This window comes from Canis aureus, chromosome 8 (genome assembly GCF_053574225.1).
Source record: "Canis aureus isolate CA01 chromosome 8, VMU_Caureus_v.1.0, whole genome shotgun sequence".
NCBI classification, from domain to species: domain Eukaryota; kingdom Metazoa; phylum Chordata; class Mammalia; order Carnivora; family Canidae; genus Canis; species Canis aureus.
Genome location: NC_135618.1, coordinates 46,045,385 through 46,060,064, shown reverse-complemented (window position 1 = coordinate 46,060,064; position 14,680 = coordinate 46,045,385). Strand labels below are relative to the sequence as shown.

The following is a 14,680-nucleotide window of genomic DNA, read 5'->3' as shown; positions in this document are numbered from 1 at the left end:
GTCGGGTAAGACATTGGGAACTTTCTGTACCATCTTCGTGACTTTTCTATAAATCTAAAATTATTCTAAAAGAAATGGATTAAAAGCAAATTCTCCTGGGGACCCTACTGGGGACTTAGGAATCATGGAGCCTCCAAGAGCTGAGCAGTTTCTCAGACAACAGATGGGTTCAGAAAATCCACTCTAGGGGCACCTGGGTGGTTCAGTGGTGGAGCATCTGCCTTCGGCTCAGGGTGTGATCCTGGGGCCCTGGGATCAAGTCCCATATTGGGCTCCCTGCAGGGAGCTTGCCTCTCCCTCTGCCTGTGTCTCTGCCTCTATCTCTCATGAATAAAGACAACCTTTAAAAAAAAAGAAAAAGAAAGAAAATCCACTCTAATCAAGGGGACATGTTTCTAACCTTCAACCCAAAGAGCATTCACATTTCCAAAACAGACACCAACCAACCAAGCGATTTCTTAAAGGAATCCAGCCCCATTTGCAGGCAACATCTCCTTCTTTACTCATGTTCTTCTCTGGGGAAAAGGCCTGTGTCACAGTTTGCATTTTCCACAAATAGCTTTATCTTAGATAACCCTCCTGATGAAAACAGAGAGCGATCTGGAAAACCAGAATATCTAATAAGAAGCCAGGCTAGAAACGGAACACCTTTTTTTGTTTTAAATGGGTTTAACGTGGCCTCAATACTTACAGTTGAGATTCTTTTATATAAAAATAAAATGTTTGGTGGCTATCATAACCCAGATCCCTCTGCACTCAGACACTGAGCAGGTCTACTGGGAAATCTATCCATGGCTTTCAGCCTTTGCTTTTTTAACTCTCCAATAGGGACATTTTTATAAATTATCATGTGCTAACAATTCTCGAGTGCCTAATCTGTACTAGGCAGTGGGCAGGAAATTTCTCTCCTTTAGAGATGCAGAGGGACGCCTGGGTGGCGCTGTCAGTTGAGAATCGAACTCTCAATTCCAACTCAGGTCACAATCTCAGGGTCATGAGATTGAGCCCTGCATTGGGCTTCATGCTGGGCATAGGGCCTGCTTAAGAATCTCTCTTGCCCAAAAAAACAAAACAAAACAAAACAAAACAAAAAAAGGAAAGTGAGGCAGGCCTAAAATTGCTCATCGGGGAAGTACACAAATGAGAAGCCCCTTCACTGCTTCCCAGCTGTGCCACCCTGAGCATAAATGGCGATGCTCATGACAGCAGGGCCTCCACCCAGGGGCAGCTGGGAGACTTAGATTATCTCATCAAGAGCTCAGTACTGGGCCTGCCCAGCAGTATACACAATAAATATGAGCCCTTAGTCTCTCCACAGCAAGGGCTCTTCAGTTCACTTAGCGAACTTCCCAGGATGTTTTCCCCTTCCTTCAGGGAGATCATCAGATGCGACTTGGAAAATGATTCATAATGTCTTCAGATTTTTCGAGAGACACTCATTTCCCTCACTTTCCCACTGTCAGCTTACGTTTCTCCAGTGTTTCAAGGACATTTTATATAGATATACATATCTGCCCAAGACCAAATTGGTGTCAAACCCTGACATCATCAGGAATGACTCATGGTATACATTTAGAAGAATATTCAAAGGAAGAAGAGTCAGAAAACAAAAAACACTGGAAACCCTTACTCAAATACTGAGCTGTCATTTTGATCTCCCCAAATCAGGATCTCAGTGATGGAACGGATGGTCTCCACTAGCAGGTTCCGGTTCTGTTCTGTGACTGTGGTGTTTTTGGTCAAAACGTGGTACAGATACCTGACAGAAAGGAAAGAACATTAAGGATTACCAACTGAAATGAAAGCCAGACTCCATGACCACTAGTGACATTTTGGGGACAGTTTGGCAGTGCTCTTTCAGATGTGATTAGCACAACTCCCATTCGTAGAAGCAGCTACTCCACGTAAGAAAAGTGGCAGATGATGCTGTGAAGTGTTAACCAGAAACACACCAACCCAAATGGATATGAGAGAATCAGGCCCTAAAGACAGCCATCCTCAAACTCCAGTGGCAAGAGAATCACCTGGAGAACTGGGTAAAGTGGGGGCTACTGAAGCCCACCTGGAGACTCAGAACCAGCAGGACTCACGGGCCTTTCGACACCCCCCAGGTGATCCTGATGCTGGTGGAGCAAGTGGAGACACATGGCCCAGGCCGAATGTCTAGCTAAAACCCTCAGCCAGGCTGATGCAGAGCTTAGAGGGGTGGAGTTGCAGATTAGGGCCTGGAAGTCTCAACACCAGTCAGTTGCTGGGGCAAAGACCACAGGCAATCAAGACTACCCTTGGGGGTGCCGCGGATGGGGGGGCTCAGTTGGTTAAGCACCCAACTCTTGATTTTGGTTCAGGTTGTGATCTATCGCAAGGTTTGGGATCTAGCCCTGAGTTGGGCTTCCTGCTCAGCGTGGAATCTGCTTCTCTTTCCTTCTGCTCCTCCCCTACTTGCACACCAGCAAGCCACAGGGGACACAGTCAGTTAACATCTGACTCTTGGTTTCAGCTCAGGTCATGATCTCAGGGTTGTGGGATCAAGCCCCACATCCAGCTCTGTGCCCAGCCTGGAGTCTGCTTAAAGACCATCTTTCCGGGATCCCTGGGTGGCGCAGCGGTTTAGCGCCTGCCTTTGGCCCAGGGCATGATCCTGGAGACCCGGGATCGAATCCCACGTCGGGCTTCCGGTACATGGAGCCTGCTTCTCCCTCTGCCTATGTCTCTGCCTCTCTCTCTCTCTCTCTCTCTCTCTGTGACTATCATTAAAAAAAAAAAAAACTATCTTTCCCTCTCCCTCCCTGCTATGCTCGAATTCTCTCTCATCTTAAAACAACCCTTGAAACCCATCAGAACTGATAGGTCAAATGAACTAGGTGGCTTGCAGTTCAAGGCATCAACCTTCTTTGCTGGGTACAGATTGAAGTTAGGAAGGTCTGGGAGGCTAAGGCCCTGTGCTTTACCCACCAAATGTTCCTGGGAGGCCTTTGCTGCTCCAGGCTTGTGCCTGCCGCAGGGGTAGAGGCAGATAGACTGAGTCCCATCCTCAGGCCTCTACTGGTGGTCAAGGCAATAGAAAGAATCACCGAGGCCAGTCCTGGGCAGTGTGGGACCTAGTGCCTGGCTAGATGCCCTAGGAGTGCCATCTGCACGGTTCGTGAGAGCACTGTTGCAAACAACAAGACTTCATTCTTTTCTATGGCTGAGTATTATTCCATTGTCTATATAGACCACATCTTCATCTGTTGATGGGCATCTGAACTCTTTCCATAATTTGGCTATTTTTGTTCTATTATAAACATCTGAGTGCATACATCCCTCGAAGACCACTTGAAGATGCTGATGCCCCTGCCTCCTGGCTCCCAAAAGCGCCTCCCTCCCCTTCCCTCAGAGTTGTCTTTTTTTTTTTAAGATTTTTAAGTAATCTCTACATCCAATGTGAGGCTGACTCACAACCCTGAGATCAAGAATCTCATGCTGTATGGCCTGTGCCAGCCAGGCATCCACTCCCTTTGAGTTAGCATTTCTGTATCTAATGTGGATGGAGCTAGAGAGTATAATGCTAAATGAAGTAAGTTGGAGAAAGACAAATACCATGTGATTTCACTCATGCGGGATTTAAGAAACAAACACGGGTGGGAGGGAGAGAGACAAACCAAGAAACAGACTCTTAACTATAGAGAACACACTGATGGCCCCCGGGGTGGGAGGGCGATGTGAGGGGGGGAGGGGTAAAAAGAGGGATGAGGATTAAGGAGCACACTTGTTGGGATGAGCACGGGGTATTGCATGAAAGTGATGAGTCACTAAATTCTACACCTGAAATTAATTACACTGTTAATTAACCGGAACTTACAAACTTGAAAAATATTATAAATTTAATAAATAAAATTTAAAAACCAGCGTCTCCAGGGCCCATAGACTGACTTCAGCTGTCATGGTTTGGGAAGAAAAGGGGGACAGCAAGAGGGACGGATTCAGGAAGAATCACCTCCTGACGTTATCACCATCTTTAGTCTGGAGGTGAGGCTGGTGAGAGCAAGGCAGGGAAAGAATAGGTAGGGTCCTACTTTGAAAGTCTCTAAAAATAGGTAGGGTATAATAAATCAGGAGAACCTTGGAACCCTAAGGACTAATCCGCTTTAGGGGGCTGGGTTTTATGTATTCATGTTGTTGCTGCTCGTTACATCTGAAAGACAGTTTAAGGAGTCCCTTAATCATGTAATCAATTAAAGACTGCGTGCAACATACAACTAGAACACCTCTCCAAATTTAGAAATCTCCACCACGTGTGCCCAATGTACCAGCAGGACTGCGCGGGGGTGTGGAGGCCATTCCCCCCTGTGCAAAGGGGGCTCCATGGCACTGAAGCACCCTGGATGAATCGTGGGAGGACCCACCCGGGAACCTCTGCCTCCACCTCCTCTCCCGTGCCTTCTCCTCAAGAAGCTCAAAGAGCAGAGTTTTACGAATTGTGCTTCACGGGCCCCCTCCAACAAAATCCTCTTTAAATTGCAGCTTCTAGTTTCCCACCTGAGACCCACCCCGCCCCACCCCTGCCGAAGATGACTCCTGGGCGCAGGGCCCCAAGTTTGCATTCTGAACCAGCTCCCACTGACGTTTCAGAGCCACTGCATCACTTACACTGTGGCCATCAGTGACGCTCTGCATCTGGCCCACAGTATACCCCCTACCGTCCAGGACAGGCATCCTCAGCAGCATGGGGAGTGGGGGTGGAGGTGGGGAAAGGCAGATCCTCCCCACTCTGGTGTTTCCCTCTATGAAGAGGATGGCACCCACAGCATCTCACCAACACATTCTTCACCCGGTGGGAAAGGCAGAGGCCTGGGTAAGCGGGTCCGCTCTGAAGACCCCCAAGAGGGATAAGAGAGTTTGAAATCTTTAGGACCAGCCCTGATTTCTAAATCCTGGTATCTCTTAGTGAAGCCTTCTGTGTTGAGAAGGGGGAGCTGGAATGCTGAATTAAGAATATGCAGTTGAATGAAGAGGCACCAGCCACCCACACGGGGGCAGCAGGAAGCTCCCTTAGTATGGGAGCTCCCACCTTGGGGAAGTGAAACCCACAGGGTCCTTTTGATTGAAGGTGTAGTTTCAAGACACCCACGTAAAGGAAGTAGAGCCACAAGACTTATTTCTTACAGATCCCAGAAGCTGAGGGCCAGGGGTCGTGCAATGAGCCAGAGAGGGCAGTTCTCAAGCCCTGGTCACAGAAGCAGGAGACGGCAGGGTAGCAAGCACCTGTTACTGTGAACTTTCTGTTTTACCTTGCACATTTTGACTTAGCATACATCTGGAACTCATTTTTCTGTGTATTGGGCAAGATACTGGCCAAAATTTGTTTTTTCCCCTCTGGATATCTAGTTGACTCAGCATCAACTACTGAAAAGGTCCTGAGTTCTCCAAAGCACTCTAATGTCACCTCTGTCGTTTATCAGATGACTGCACATGTGGGAACTCTTTCTGAATGTTCTAGTTCCATTGATCTATTCATTTACCTTTGTGCTAATACCATGCTAAGCTGTATCATAAATCCTGCTATGTGATAATGGAAGTCCTTCAACTTTTTTCTTTTTTTTTTTCATTATTATTTTGGCTATTCTTGGCCTTTTACCTACCTGTATAAATTTAAAAATCACCTTCTCAACTTCCACAAAAATACTTGCTAAGATTTCCTTTAAGATTGCCCTAAATCTATAGCTAAATATAGAGAGAACTGACATCCTTACAATTAGGTAACATCATGACATTTACATTTCTTTCAGTATTGGCTGTGATAGGGGTCTGGCACATCTTGTGTTAGATTTATTTGTAGGTAACTGATGTTTTTCGATGCTGCTGTAAATGGTAGTGTTTGAAATACTCATTTTCTAAATGTTTGTTGTTGGTAGATGCAAATACCCACCACTACATCTCAATCTCCAGATTTCTTCTATTGTACCTGCACCTTGCTCATCTTTTCACACCCACTATGCCCTAACACACTGTTTTGGGTAATGTTTTAGAAAGGAAGAGATCCTCAATACATGTTTGCTGAAATGTACTGGGGAAAAAAGCTGAATGGATTAAGGTTTAATATTTTAATGCTGCATCGAATGCCAGAGCTTTGGAAGATCAAGCAATTCAACTACCTAGAGATATTAATATAGTTCAAAACTTTCTGATTCTCAGTGTAACACTCATTTTAAGAAGGTTAAACACCTCAACAACAAAAGAGATGTCAATAACACCACTGCCCAGAGATGAGCGCTGCTTGGAATGTGATGTATTTCCTCGGGTCTTTTGCTTTGCTGTGGATATTCACATAGTTGAGCTCATGGGTATTTCCATGCTCCTCTTTCCCACCTCCCTCCTTCAGGTAATAAAAGCATTTTTTGTCATTGTCAACTGTTTGCAAGCATCTGTAATGGCCACATAGTATACCACTGACAAGACAAACACTGCAGTTACTCTTCTGCTGGATATTAGGAGTCCTCATTGTTTAGATGATCAACAATGTTACCGTAGCCACTTTTGTGTGTAAGACTCTGTCCTTATCTCAGATAAGTTTCCAAGGGCAGGACAGAGTTTTCTCTTACAATGATCACCGGTACAATGAAAAAATTTTCTCTCAAACGTGTGTGTGTGTGTGTGTGTGTGTGTGTGTGCGCGCGCGCACACACATTTTTATCATCATCATCAAAGCCACTGCACTAGGCCCTCCTTTTGCTAGGTCCTTTTCTGAGTGCCTCAGATGTATTCACTCATTAAACCCTTAACAATAATCTCGCTGGGTTGATGCTTTGGGGAGCTAAGGCTCCGGGAGGCGAGGACCTGCCCAGAGTCCCAATGCAGGGGACCCAGGCAGTCTGACTCCAGACCCCTTACTTATAACCATGATAGGATAGAAAATGCAAACAACAAAGTAAATGCTGCTATTAGCCAAGCATTTGGATAAAGTTATGAATGCTTAGCATGTAAGGTAACCAAGCAGATAAACAGCAAACCAAAAAGGCATGATACATATCAGATCTCGAAGTCAGTCCTGATAACTGACCCTTACTCTATTTCTTTGGAAAACAGCCAACATCATAATATCTCCAGCACAAGCTCTGTAGGATGTAGAATCTCAGTATCAGACCCTGCACACACACGAACTCTAGAGAGAAGCTGAAGAGTCTGAAATGCCTGGAAACTAGAACACCATAGCCTGTTGCCAGTATACAAGCAATATATACAGGCTCCTCACCAAAGACGATGGATTGTAAACAAATTCTGCCTCCACAGACCCTACTCTCTCAAGAGTCACTTATTTCACGGGTTAAACCATTACAGTCAACAATAATTACGTCCACTTCAGAGACAGACACGCTATGTTCATACAAGTTTTATGACCTATATCATAATATGCCTCCTAGGATGCTCCTACCGGAAGATCCTGAAACTTAGCCATAAGCTAAAGTGTGAGAAAGGATAAGTAGAGTGGCAGAGGCCTAAGGAGACTAGAGGTCCATTCCTCCAAAGCACACATCCCCAAATAACAATGTCTGGGGGACAGAGGGATGCAGAGCCTTTGTCTGTTTGGTCTGCTCAGCACCAGGGCAGAAACTACGCAGAGCACTCTGTATCTTGGAAACCACACTTGGTCAGTGCCCAGCCCCCTGGCCAGCAGGACAAGAAGCTCCACACGGGGTACAGAGACCAGAGGATTGGGGAAAGGTGTTGTTACAGTGTTTCTCCCAATGAATCACCCCAGAAAGATGCCAAACTGGGCCAGCCAGTGAGACTGGATCTGAGATTTGAGATGCTGGCAACCACAAGAGGGTGTAGGCATGGCTTTCAGCCCTACACAAAGTCACAGCTCCAGCATGGCAGCTGGGACCAAACTGGCCAGAACAGGCCGTTGTTAAATAAAGCCTGGCCAGAACTTGCCTCTTCTGTTCATCCTCTGACAAATACTCGTTGAGCACTTATTATGTATCAGGCCCTGTGCCAGCATTAGACAAAATTCCCAGGTGAACAAGCCACCAAGGTCTCTTATGAAGCTTATGCCCAAATTGGGAAAGACAACACACGATCAAGTAAGACCATTACTGATAGCAAAAGGACATGCCCAAGAAACTCTGGCCAGCTTCCTGGGGCTCTAACCCACAGCTGGGATAAAGCTTGAAAACCCCAGAGCTTCTAACAGCTAGTCTAACTCTGGCAATGCGAAGACAGTACATGATATGTTAATTGAGCAGAACAGTGGGAATGAGAACAAGTGACATTCGGACAGTAGAGCTTCTTGCTGGCTGAAGTCACCAGGGCAATTTTTATGGAAGAACTGGTACTTCAATGATACAGCTGGACATATGGGTGGGCAGAAAGAGGAGGGGGAGCTCCAGTGGAGAGAACAAAGATGCATACAAGTGGGCTTGTGATGTGTGTGTAACAGAGTGAAACAGGAGGCCCATCAGAGTGAGGTGGCACAAGAAAACACCCCTGCATTAGGTCATCCTCACTTCCCAGGAGGCAGCAGTTCAACTGGATGCCCACTTCCTGCCAGACCCACCCTTCAAACTTCGGCTGGACCATAGCACTCCAGATAAAAAAAAACCTTCATCGGCTGCCCACTATTCTCAGGCTTAGGTCCAAATTCCTTAATGTGATTTGACCTCTCCTGCCTCATTGGTCTGCTCTGGGATCCTCACTTCCCCTCCCCCATATGCACCCCCTTGCTGAATGACCTGAGCCTGTCTCTCTCCTCTAGGCTTCTCAAATGCTATTTCCTCTGCCTAAAGCATCCCCCCGTCCACCCTGCTCCCTACAGCCTGGCACACCTCTCATCCTTTAGACTTCCATTCCAATGGGTGTCTGCCTACCAAGGATGCTTCTGACTCCCTAGCCTGCATTAGAGGGCCCTCACCTGGGCTCCAAAACCAGCTGGATGGCAAAAGAGTCTAGAGCACTCTGTTGGAAAAAGTTGGACTTGACATAATGGGTGCCTCAGGCTCATTATAAGTGATATGGTGAATACAACATTCTAAATAAAAAATAAAAATAAAAAAAAATCAATCTGGCAACACTATACCCTTAAAAATAATCAGTGCTATCTTAGGCAAAAGTTGACTAAACCAGGAACAGGTGAGCATCTGCCTGCTAGATATACATTCTCCTTCTCTTTGGGTAACAACTCCTGATTTTCCCATGGGAAACCTTTTTCTCATTCTCTGTCCACTAGCTTGGGAGGAGCTGATGCCACCTCGGCTCCAGAGAAGGGCCAGTCAGAGCACCCCACACCCCCTGCCACAGTGACTAGCTCAGGGACGGGCATGAGATCCCAGGCTGGTCCAACTATACTGACTTCGATATTTAGAAAAGAAGCTCCCTTTTCCCCCATGGATTGCTAGACTGATACGATGTAAGCCTGCAGCCTGCTGAGAGCAACACTGACAGAAGAAAGGAGAGACAAGAACTGGAGACGCATACTGACAGCTTTGTCTGAACACCTGGCCTCAGCCAAGGCTTAGCCAGGAGGGACTGCTCAGGGATCAATTCCAAATCCATTCCATTTGGGGCATAAGGCAATTCCAGCTGGGTTTCAGTCATTTGCAACCAAGAATGTTGACCCACACACAAAGGTGATTAAGGCCACAACACAACACCAAAATAGTTCCTACCAGTCTGTGGACTCGCAGTTCCTGCTAAAGGTGCTCTAAGCAATCACACAATTCCATCAGTAAAGGTTCTACTTGTTGGTGGGCATTTATTAGTCAATGTCATGGCCTTGCCTCTAGTTTGACTAATAAATCACCCGGGACGTGTAGCAAATAACCTCTTACTATCTTAGCCTGCCTCAACTGAGTCTCTAACTCGACTCAGTACACAAAGACCAAAGGCACACGGTTTTCCAGTATTTAGCAAAAGTAAAACCTTGTCTAACAGAAAGTTTCCTTTCCAGTTTGAAAGCTGAAAATGAATGAAAAAAAAAAAATTGAAAGCTGAGAATGTTACGAAGAATAACAAAAGCAATTCAAGCTCTCTGTACTATCTTCTTGATTTTTCTTTAAATCTCAAACTGTTCTTAAAAAATCTATTTTTAAAACGGGGAGGGTTCCTAGATGCTTTGCATGTCCAAAAAACTTTTTTTTCCAGTTCTAAATTCTTTTAATCTTTCCTCTCCACCCACACTGCCCTAGGTCAAGCCCAGAGCATATTTGTGTGACCAGGACTTTCCCAGTTTTAGCACTGAAAGTCCCATCCTGGGAAATTCCTCAGTCCCAGGCACACTGGGATGCTTGGTCGCCCTTCCTATCAGATGAAGCCCGAGCCCCATTCTACCTGCAGCCTTATTTCCTACAACCACCAACCCCACCTTGATACTCCACAAACCCCAGGAATCCCCTTCTCACATCCTGCAGCCCCACACAATGGCTCCTGCTTGTCCTTGAAGACTCTGCTCTGGTGCTGCCTCCCCAAAAAAGTTGCCAGGGGTTCCTACAGGACCCTGAACCTACAGAGATCCCAGCACTTGTCACATTGTATGGTCACTGGCGTTAATGGCGGTCTCCCCTGCCAGCCTGTGAACTCCCTCAGGGAACAAGCTGGTCCGTACTTAAGGCCCAAGATGTTTACTATCAGAGCCAAATGAAGTACATCACAACCACCGGGGTGCGAACTAGCTGTTTAGGACACTCTTTTCCAAGTCATTTTGGGATCTGCAAAGCCCCACGGCAGTATCCCAATTGCCAGGTTCCTCAGACTGTAATATGGATTAAGCTGATCTGCCTCATAGGACAGGCAGCTCGGGTTTCCAAAAGCACCCAACCTAAACAATATACCTGGGCAGTTCCAGATACTTCAAAGGCATCTGAGAACCTTTACCATTCCGTGGCTGGCTGGAGGGTGAGGATGCCTCATTGGGCAGAAAGACTCAACTGAGTTGAAAGTCTTCCCAAACTGACTTAGGAGGCAGTTTCACTCAGAAGACCCGTGCACGGGGTGCGAGCGCTGAAGTCAGAGCCTGGCTTTGACTGTTTCAGTTGTTGTCACCTTGTGGCCAAGTAATCTAACCTCTTTGAACCTTAGTTTCCACTTCTATAAAATGGAAAACAATAACAGCTCCTATAACTCACAGACTTGTGAGGACTAAAGGAAATAACACACAGGAAGTCCTTAATAAGTACATGGCACACACATGTGCGCGCATGTACACACACACACACACACATGCATTCAATATTACTAAAGTACTTTACGAGGACTGGAGGCAGGCAGAGCTAGGTGAAAGCCTACAGGTGCCAGGATGCTGGCAGGATGCCTAACCTCCTTTAGATAACCATCCTCCCCATCTCAGCCACATCCACCCACTCTCTAAATTCCTGAAATCCTTCTGCCTCTCCCTTTCCAGTCCAGCTGCCCTCCCTTTTAGGATTTCTGGCTTCCCTAAACACCCCCATCCTGTCCTGTGCCTCTGTCCTCCCCATGTCCTCTCTCGTCACCCCCTTAAAACCATTCCTTACTACATACTGATTCTTCCTGCCCTCCACTCTGAGACCCACAAACATTTGTGAAACGCCTGCTCCGTGCCAGAAAAGACACAGCTAAGGAGCAGAGCACCCCAACCCTTGGCCAAACGAGAAGCCCCAACTAACTTCCCTCCCACCAATCCTCTCCTTGGGCCTTTGTCTCCCTTCTGCTCCCTGCCTTCCCCCTTTTTCCTTCCCATTAGTAATCTTGGGAGCTCCCTCTGGAAACCAGCCTATCTCTTCCCGTAAGCAAAAGATTGCCTACTCCCCACCCAACTGCCACCCCACATACTAGATTGCCCCCCTCCCCGAAGTCATTCCCTCCCCAAAAGTCTCTTTTCCATCGCCTCTCTCCCCATCCCTCCAAAAAAAAAAAAAAAAAATCCTAGGTTTGTGTGCATGCTCTGCACCCGTCCCCAATTCATTTTTTTTCTACTTTTTTTTTTTTTTTTGTAGCCACTGAGCTCCTACTGTGTGCCAGGCCCAGGGCCAGATGCTGGAAATACAGCTTTGAGCAAAACAAGCAGTCTCTGCTCTCCTGGAAGGACCAGTTTAGGAGCAGACAGAAAAGGAGTGGAAACAGAGTAAAAGCAGATAGTGGAGACGGGCACTGAATGAAATCAAGGCGAAGATAAGACGGAAAGGAGCTGGGGTGGGGAAGCACTTTAGGTGAGGTGGTCTAGGAAGCCCTCACCTATAGCTTTGATAAACACAGCTACCCCTGTGTTGGCCACCTGCTGAGTAAGAGACACTGGATCAATCTCTTTCTGCGCAGGACGCGGTTAAATCCTTGCACGATCCAGATCCACATTCTCCCCGTCTGCAGATGGGGACCAGAGGCTCAAGGAAGTGAAGTAACTTGTCCAAGGTCACACGGCCACTGAGCGGTAGGAGAGGGGCCGGTTTGAATGCGGGTCTGCCTGCCAGGCTTGTTCTGTGCACTCCTGCTTCCCAGAACCGCGTCGGCCACCTGCCCGCCCTTGGAATTCTACTTCTGATAGTCCCCTCCTTAGACTCCAGGAAGGGAGGGGGGCGGGTAAAAAATAAAATAAAAAAAAATAAAAAGTTTCAACGGCTGCCCTTCATTGAGCACTTTTGTACGTGCTGCCAGTTTTACGTGCATTCCTTTATCCTACCCTCCAAGCAATCAGAGGGGAGCAGCTGCTGTCACTAATATCCAGTTTGCAACTGAAGAAGCCGAGGCCTAAAATCACACGCTAGGATTCAAACCCAGATCTGCCTGCCTCCCAGGTCCAGGTCTCTGACCCCTCAGCTGTGCAGCCTGAGAAGTACCACCACCACCCAGCGAAGTCTGCATCCGTCAGCTGGTCTCGTCCCCTTAACTTTAACGATGGGGAAACTGAGGCTCGGAGCAGCTAAGCCACTTGCCCAAGGTCACACGGCGAGGCGCGGCGGTGTCAGGATTCGAACCCAGGCGCCCGGGCTCCCCGCCGCCGCGCCACCCCTCCCGGGCCGTGCCTCTCCGTCCTCCACCTCGCGGCGCCCCCATCCCCACGTGCAGCCCCGCGCGGCCTGCCCCCCGCCCCCCGCCCCCCGGAGCCCCCAACACACTCACTTGAGATGGTCCAAGGAGTGGATGTTGCGGGAAGACTTGCCATGGCCCCCGCCCACCCAGCTCCGCGAGCGGCCAAACATGTCGGCGGCCCCGACCCGGTGCCCGCCTCACGGCCTCATGCCCGAGCGGCCGGGCGCCCGCAGCGGCAGCACAAGCGGAGGAGGCAGCGGCGGAGGTGGTAGAGGGACCGCCAACCACCTTCCTCCCCGGCCCACAGCTCCGCACTGACATTCAGCCGGAACCGGCCGTTCGACCGCCGCGCTTTACGGCCGCCGCCACGAGGAACGCTGGGAAATGCAGTTCGCCCGCGAGGCCACTGCCTACAGGACTCCGCGAACGGACTACAAGGCCCGGCGTGCACCGCGCAACTGCGGGCCGGCGGCCTTGGAAACGGAGGCGGAGCTAGAGGAGGAGGAGAGCCCGCAGTATCGGATGGTGGGCGGGAATGGGGGAACCTGTGCCCGCAGCCCTGAGTAGGGAACCCGAGAAGACGGGTGCTTCAAAGTAACCGCAGTCCTCACGATCGTTAGCTTGCACGATGAGGCTGAGCATAGCTATCGCATGGCGTAGACCGTGTGCCACCGTCCTGTGCGCTCTACATATACTGATATTTAATGCTAACAACTTTGGCAAATTGAACACCAATAAAAAAATAAATTTATAAATAAAATTAAAAAATAATAATAACGCTAACAACCAAGCCACGGGGTGGGTACTATCCTCCGGGGAAACTGAATCACAAAGAGGTTGATTTACCTTGCCTTAGGTCACGAACCTACTAAGTGTGTAGTTCGAACCCTGGCCCCTCATTTTATACCCCCCCCCCCCGTAAACCAATCTGTAGCAAATCGGTGATGGTCTTGATTGTCCCTACAGCCTTTTTCTTCTTCCATGTCAACTTACAAAATAAATTTTTTTTTTTTGAAAGGCAATCAGGCAACAAAACTGAACGTCCTGTGCTTTCAGAGGGTTTCTCTAGGCTTCACCCTAAATCCAAGCAATTCCCAAAACTATCACATAAAAGGGGGAGAAGGAGAAGAAGAACCGCAAGTCCCCACTTGAGCCGAGGAAATGTGTCTAAATTTCTGTCCTGGAGTAGGAGCGAGAAGCTCCCTGGAGGAGGCAAGACTGCCCTGTTCACCATTCATTCGTTCATTCGTGTCTACACCACACAGTTAGTTATCTAAGTCCCACAGTGCCCCACTAACCGTGCTCAGAGTTGGGCTAAGGGCCCATGTTGTCCCCACTGCCTATGGCACAAACTACCTGTCCCTCTGGCACATCAGAGGTGCTCAACAAATATTGGTAGAGTGGATGAGTGATGGAATGAAGATCCGTTTCATCCTCAGCAGTTGGAGAATTAATGGTCTGCTCTGTAATTCATCTAAAGGGGCAATGAGGGGAGCTTAGGTGGCTCAACTGGTTAATTGCCTTTGGCTCAGATTGTGATCCCAGGGTCCTTGGTTCAAGCCCTGCATCAGGCTCTTTGTTCAATGGGCAGTCTGTTTCTCCCTCTCACTTTTTGACAAATTATTCAACCGTTTATAAAAAAAAAAAAAAGTGCGCTCTCTCAAATAAATAAACAAATCACATCTTTAAATAAAATAAG

The 14,680-nt window shown here is 47.9% G+C and overlaps 1 protein-coding gene across 10 annotated transcripts in view; it reads right to left on the bottom strand.

Moving 5' to 3' along the window:
- CLEC16A (C-type lectin domain containing 16A) overlaps window positions 1-13,316 on the bottom strand; it is a 196,676-nt gene extending 183,360 nt beyond the window's left edge. For 7 of the 10 annotated variants that reach the window (XM_077906631.1, XM_077906632.1, XM_077906635.1 and 4 more), the window contains exons 1-2: window positions 13,072-13,315; window positions 1,631-1,759 (exon numbers count right to left, since the gene is read on the bottom strand). In XM_077906631.1, the coding sequence (XP_077762757.1) occupies window positions 1,631-1,759; window positions 13,072-13,151 (209 nt within the window). In that variant the 5' untranslated portion in view covers window positions 13,152-13,315. Of the gene's footprint in view, window positions 1-1,630; window positions 1,760-13,071 lie in introns of all 10 variants that reach the window. The other 3 variants (XM_077906633.1, XM_077906634.1, XM_077906636.1) reach the window with 1 other exon arrangement.
- Between the last annotated feature and the right edge of the window lie 1,364 nt (window positions 13,317-14,680).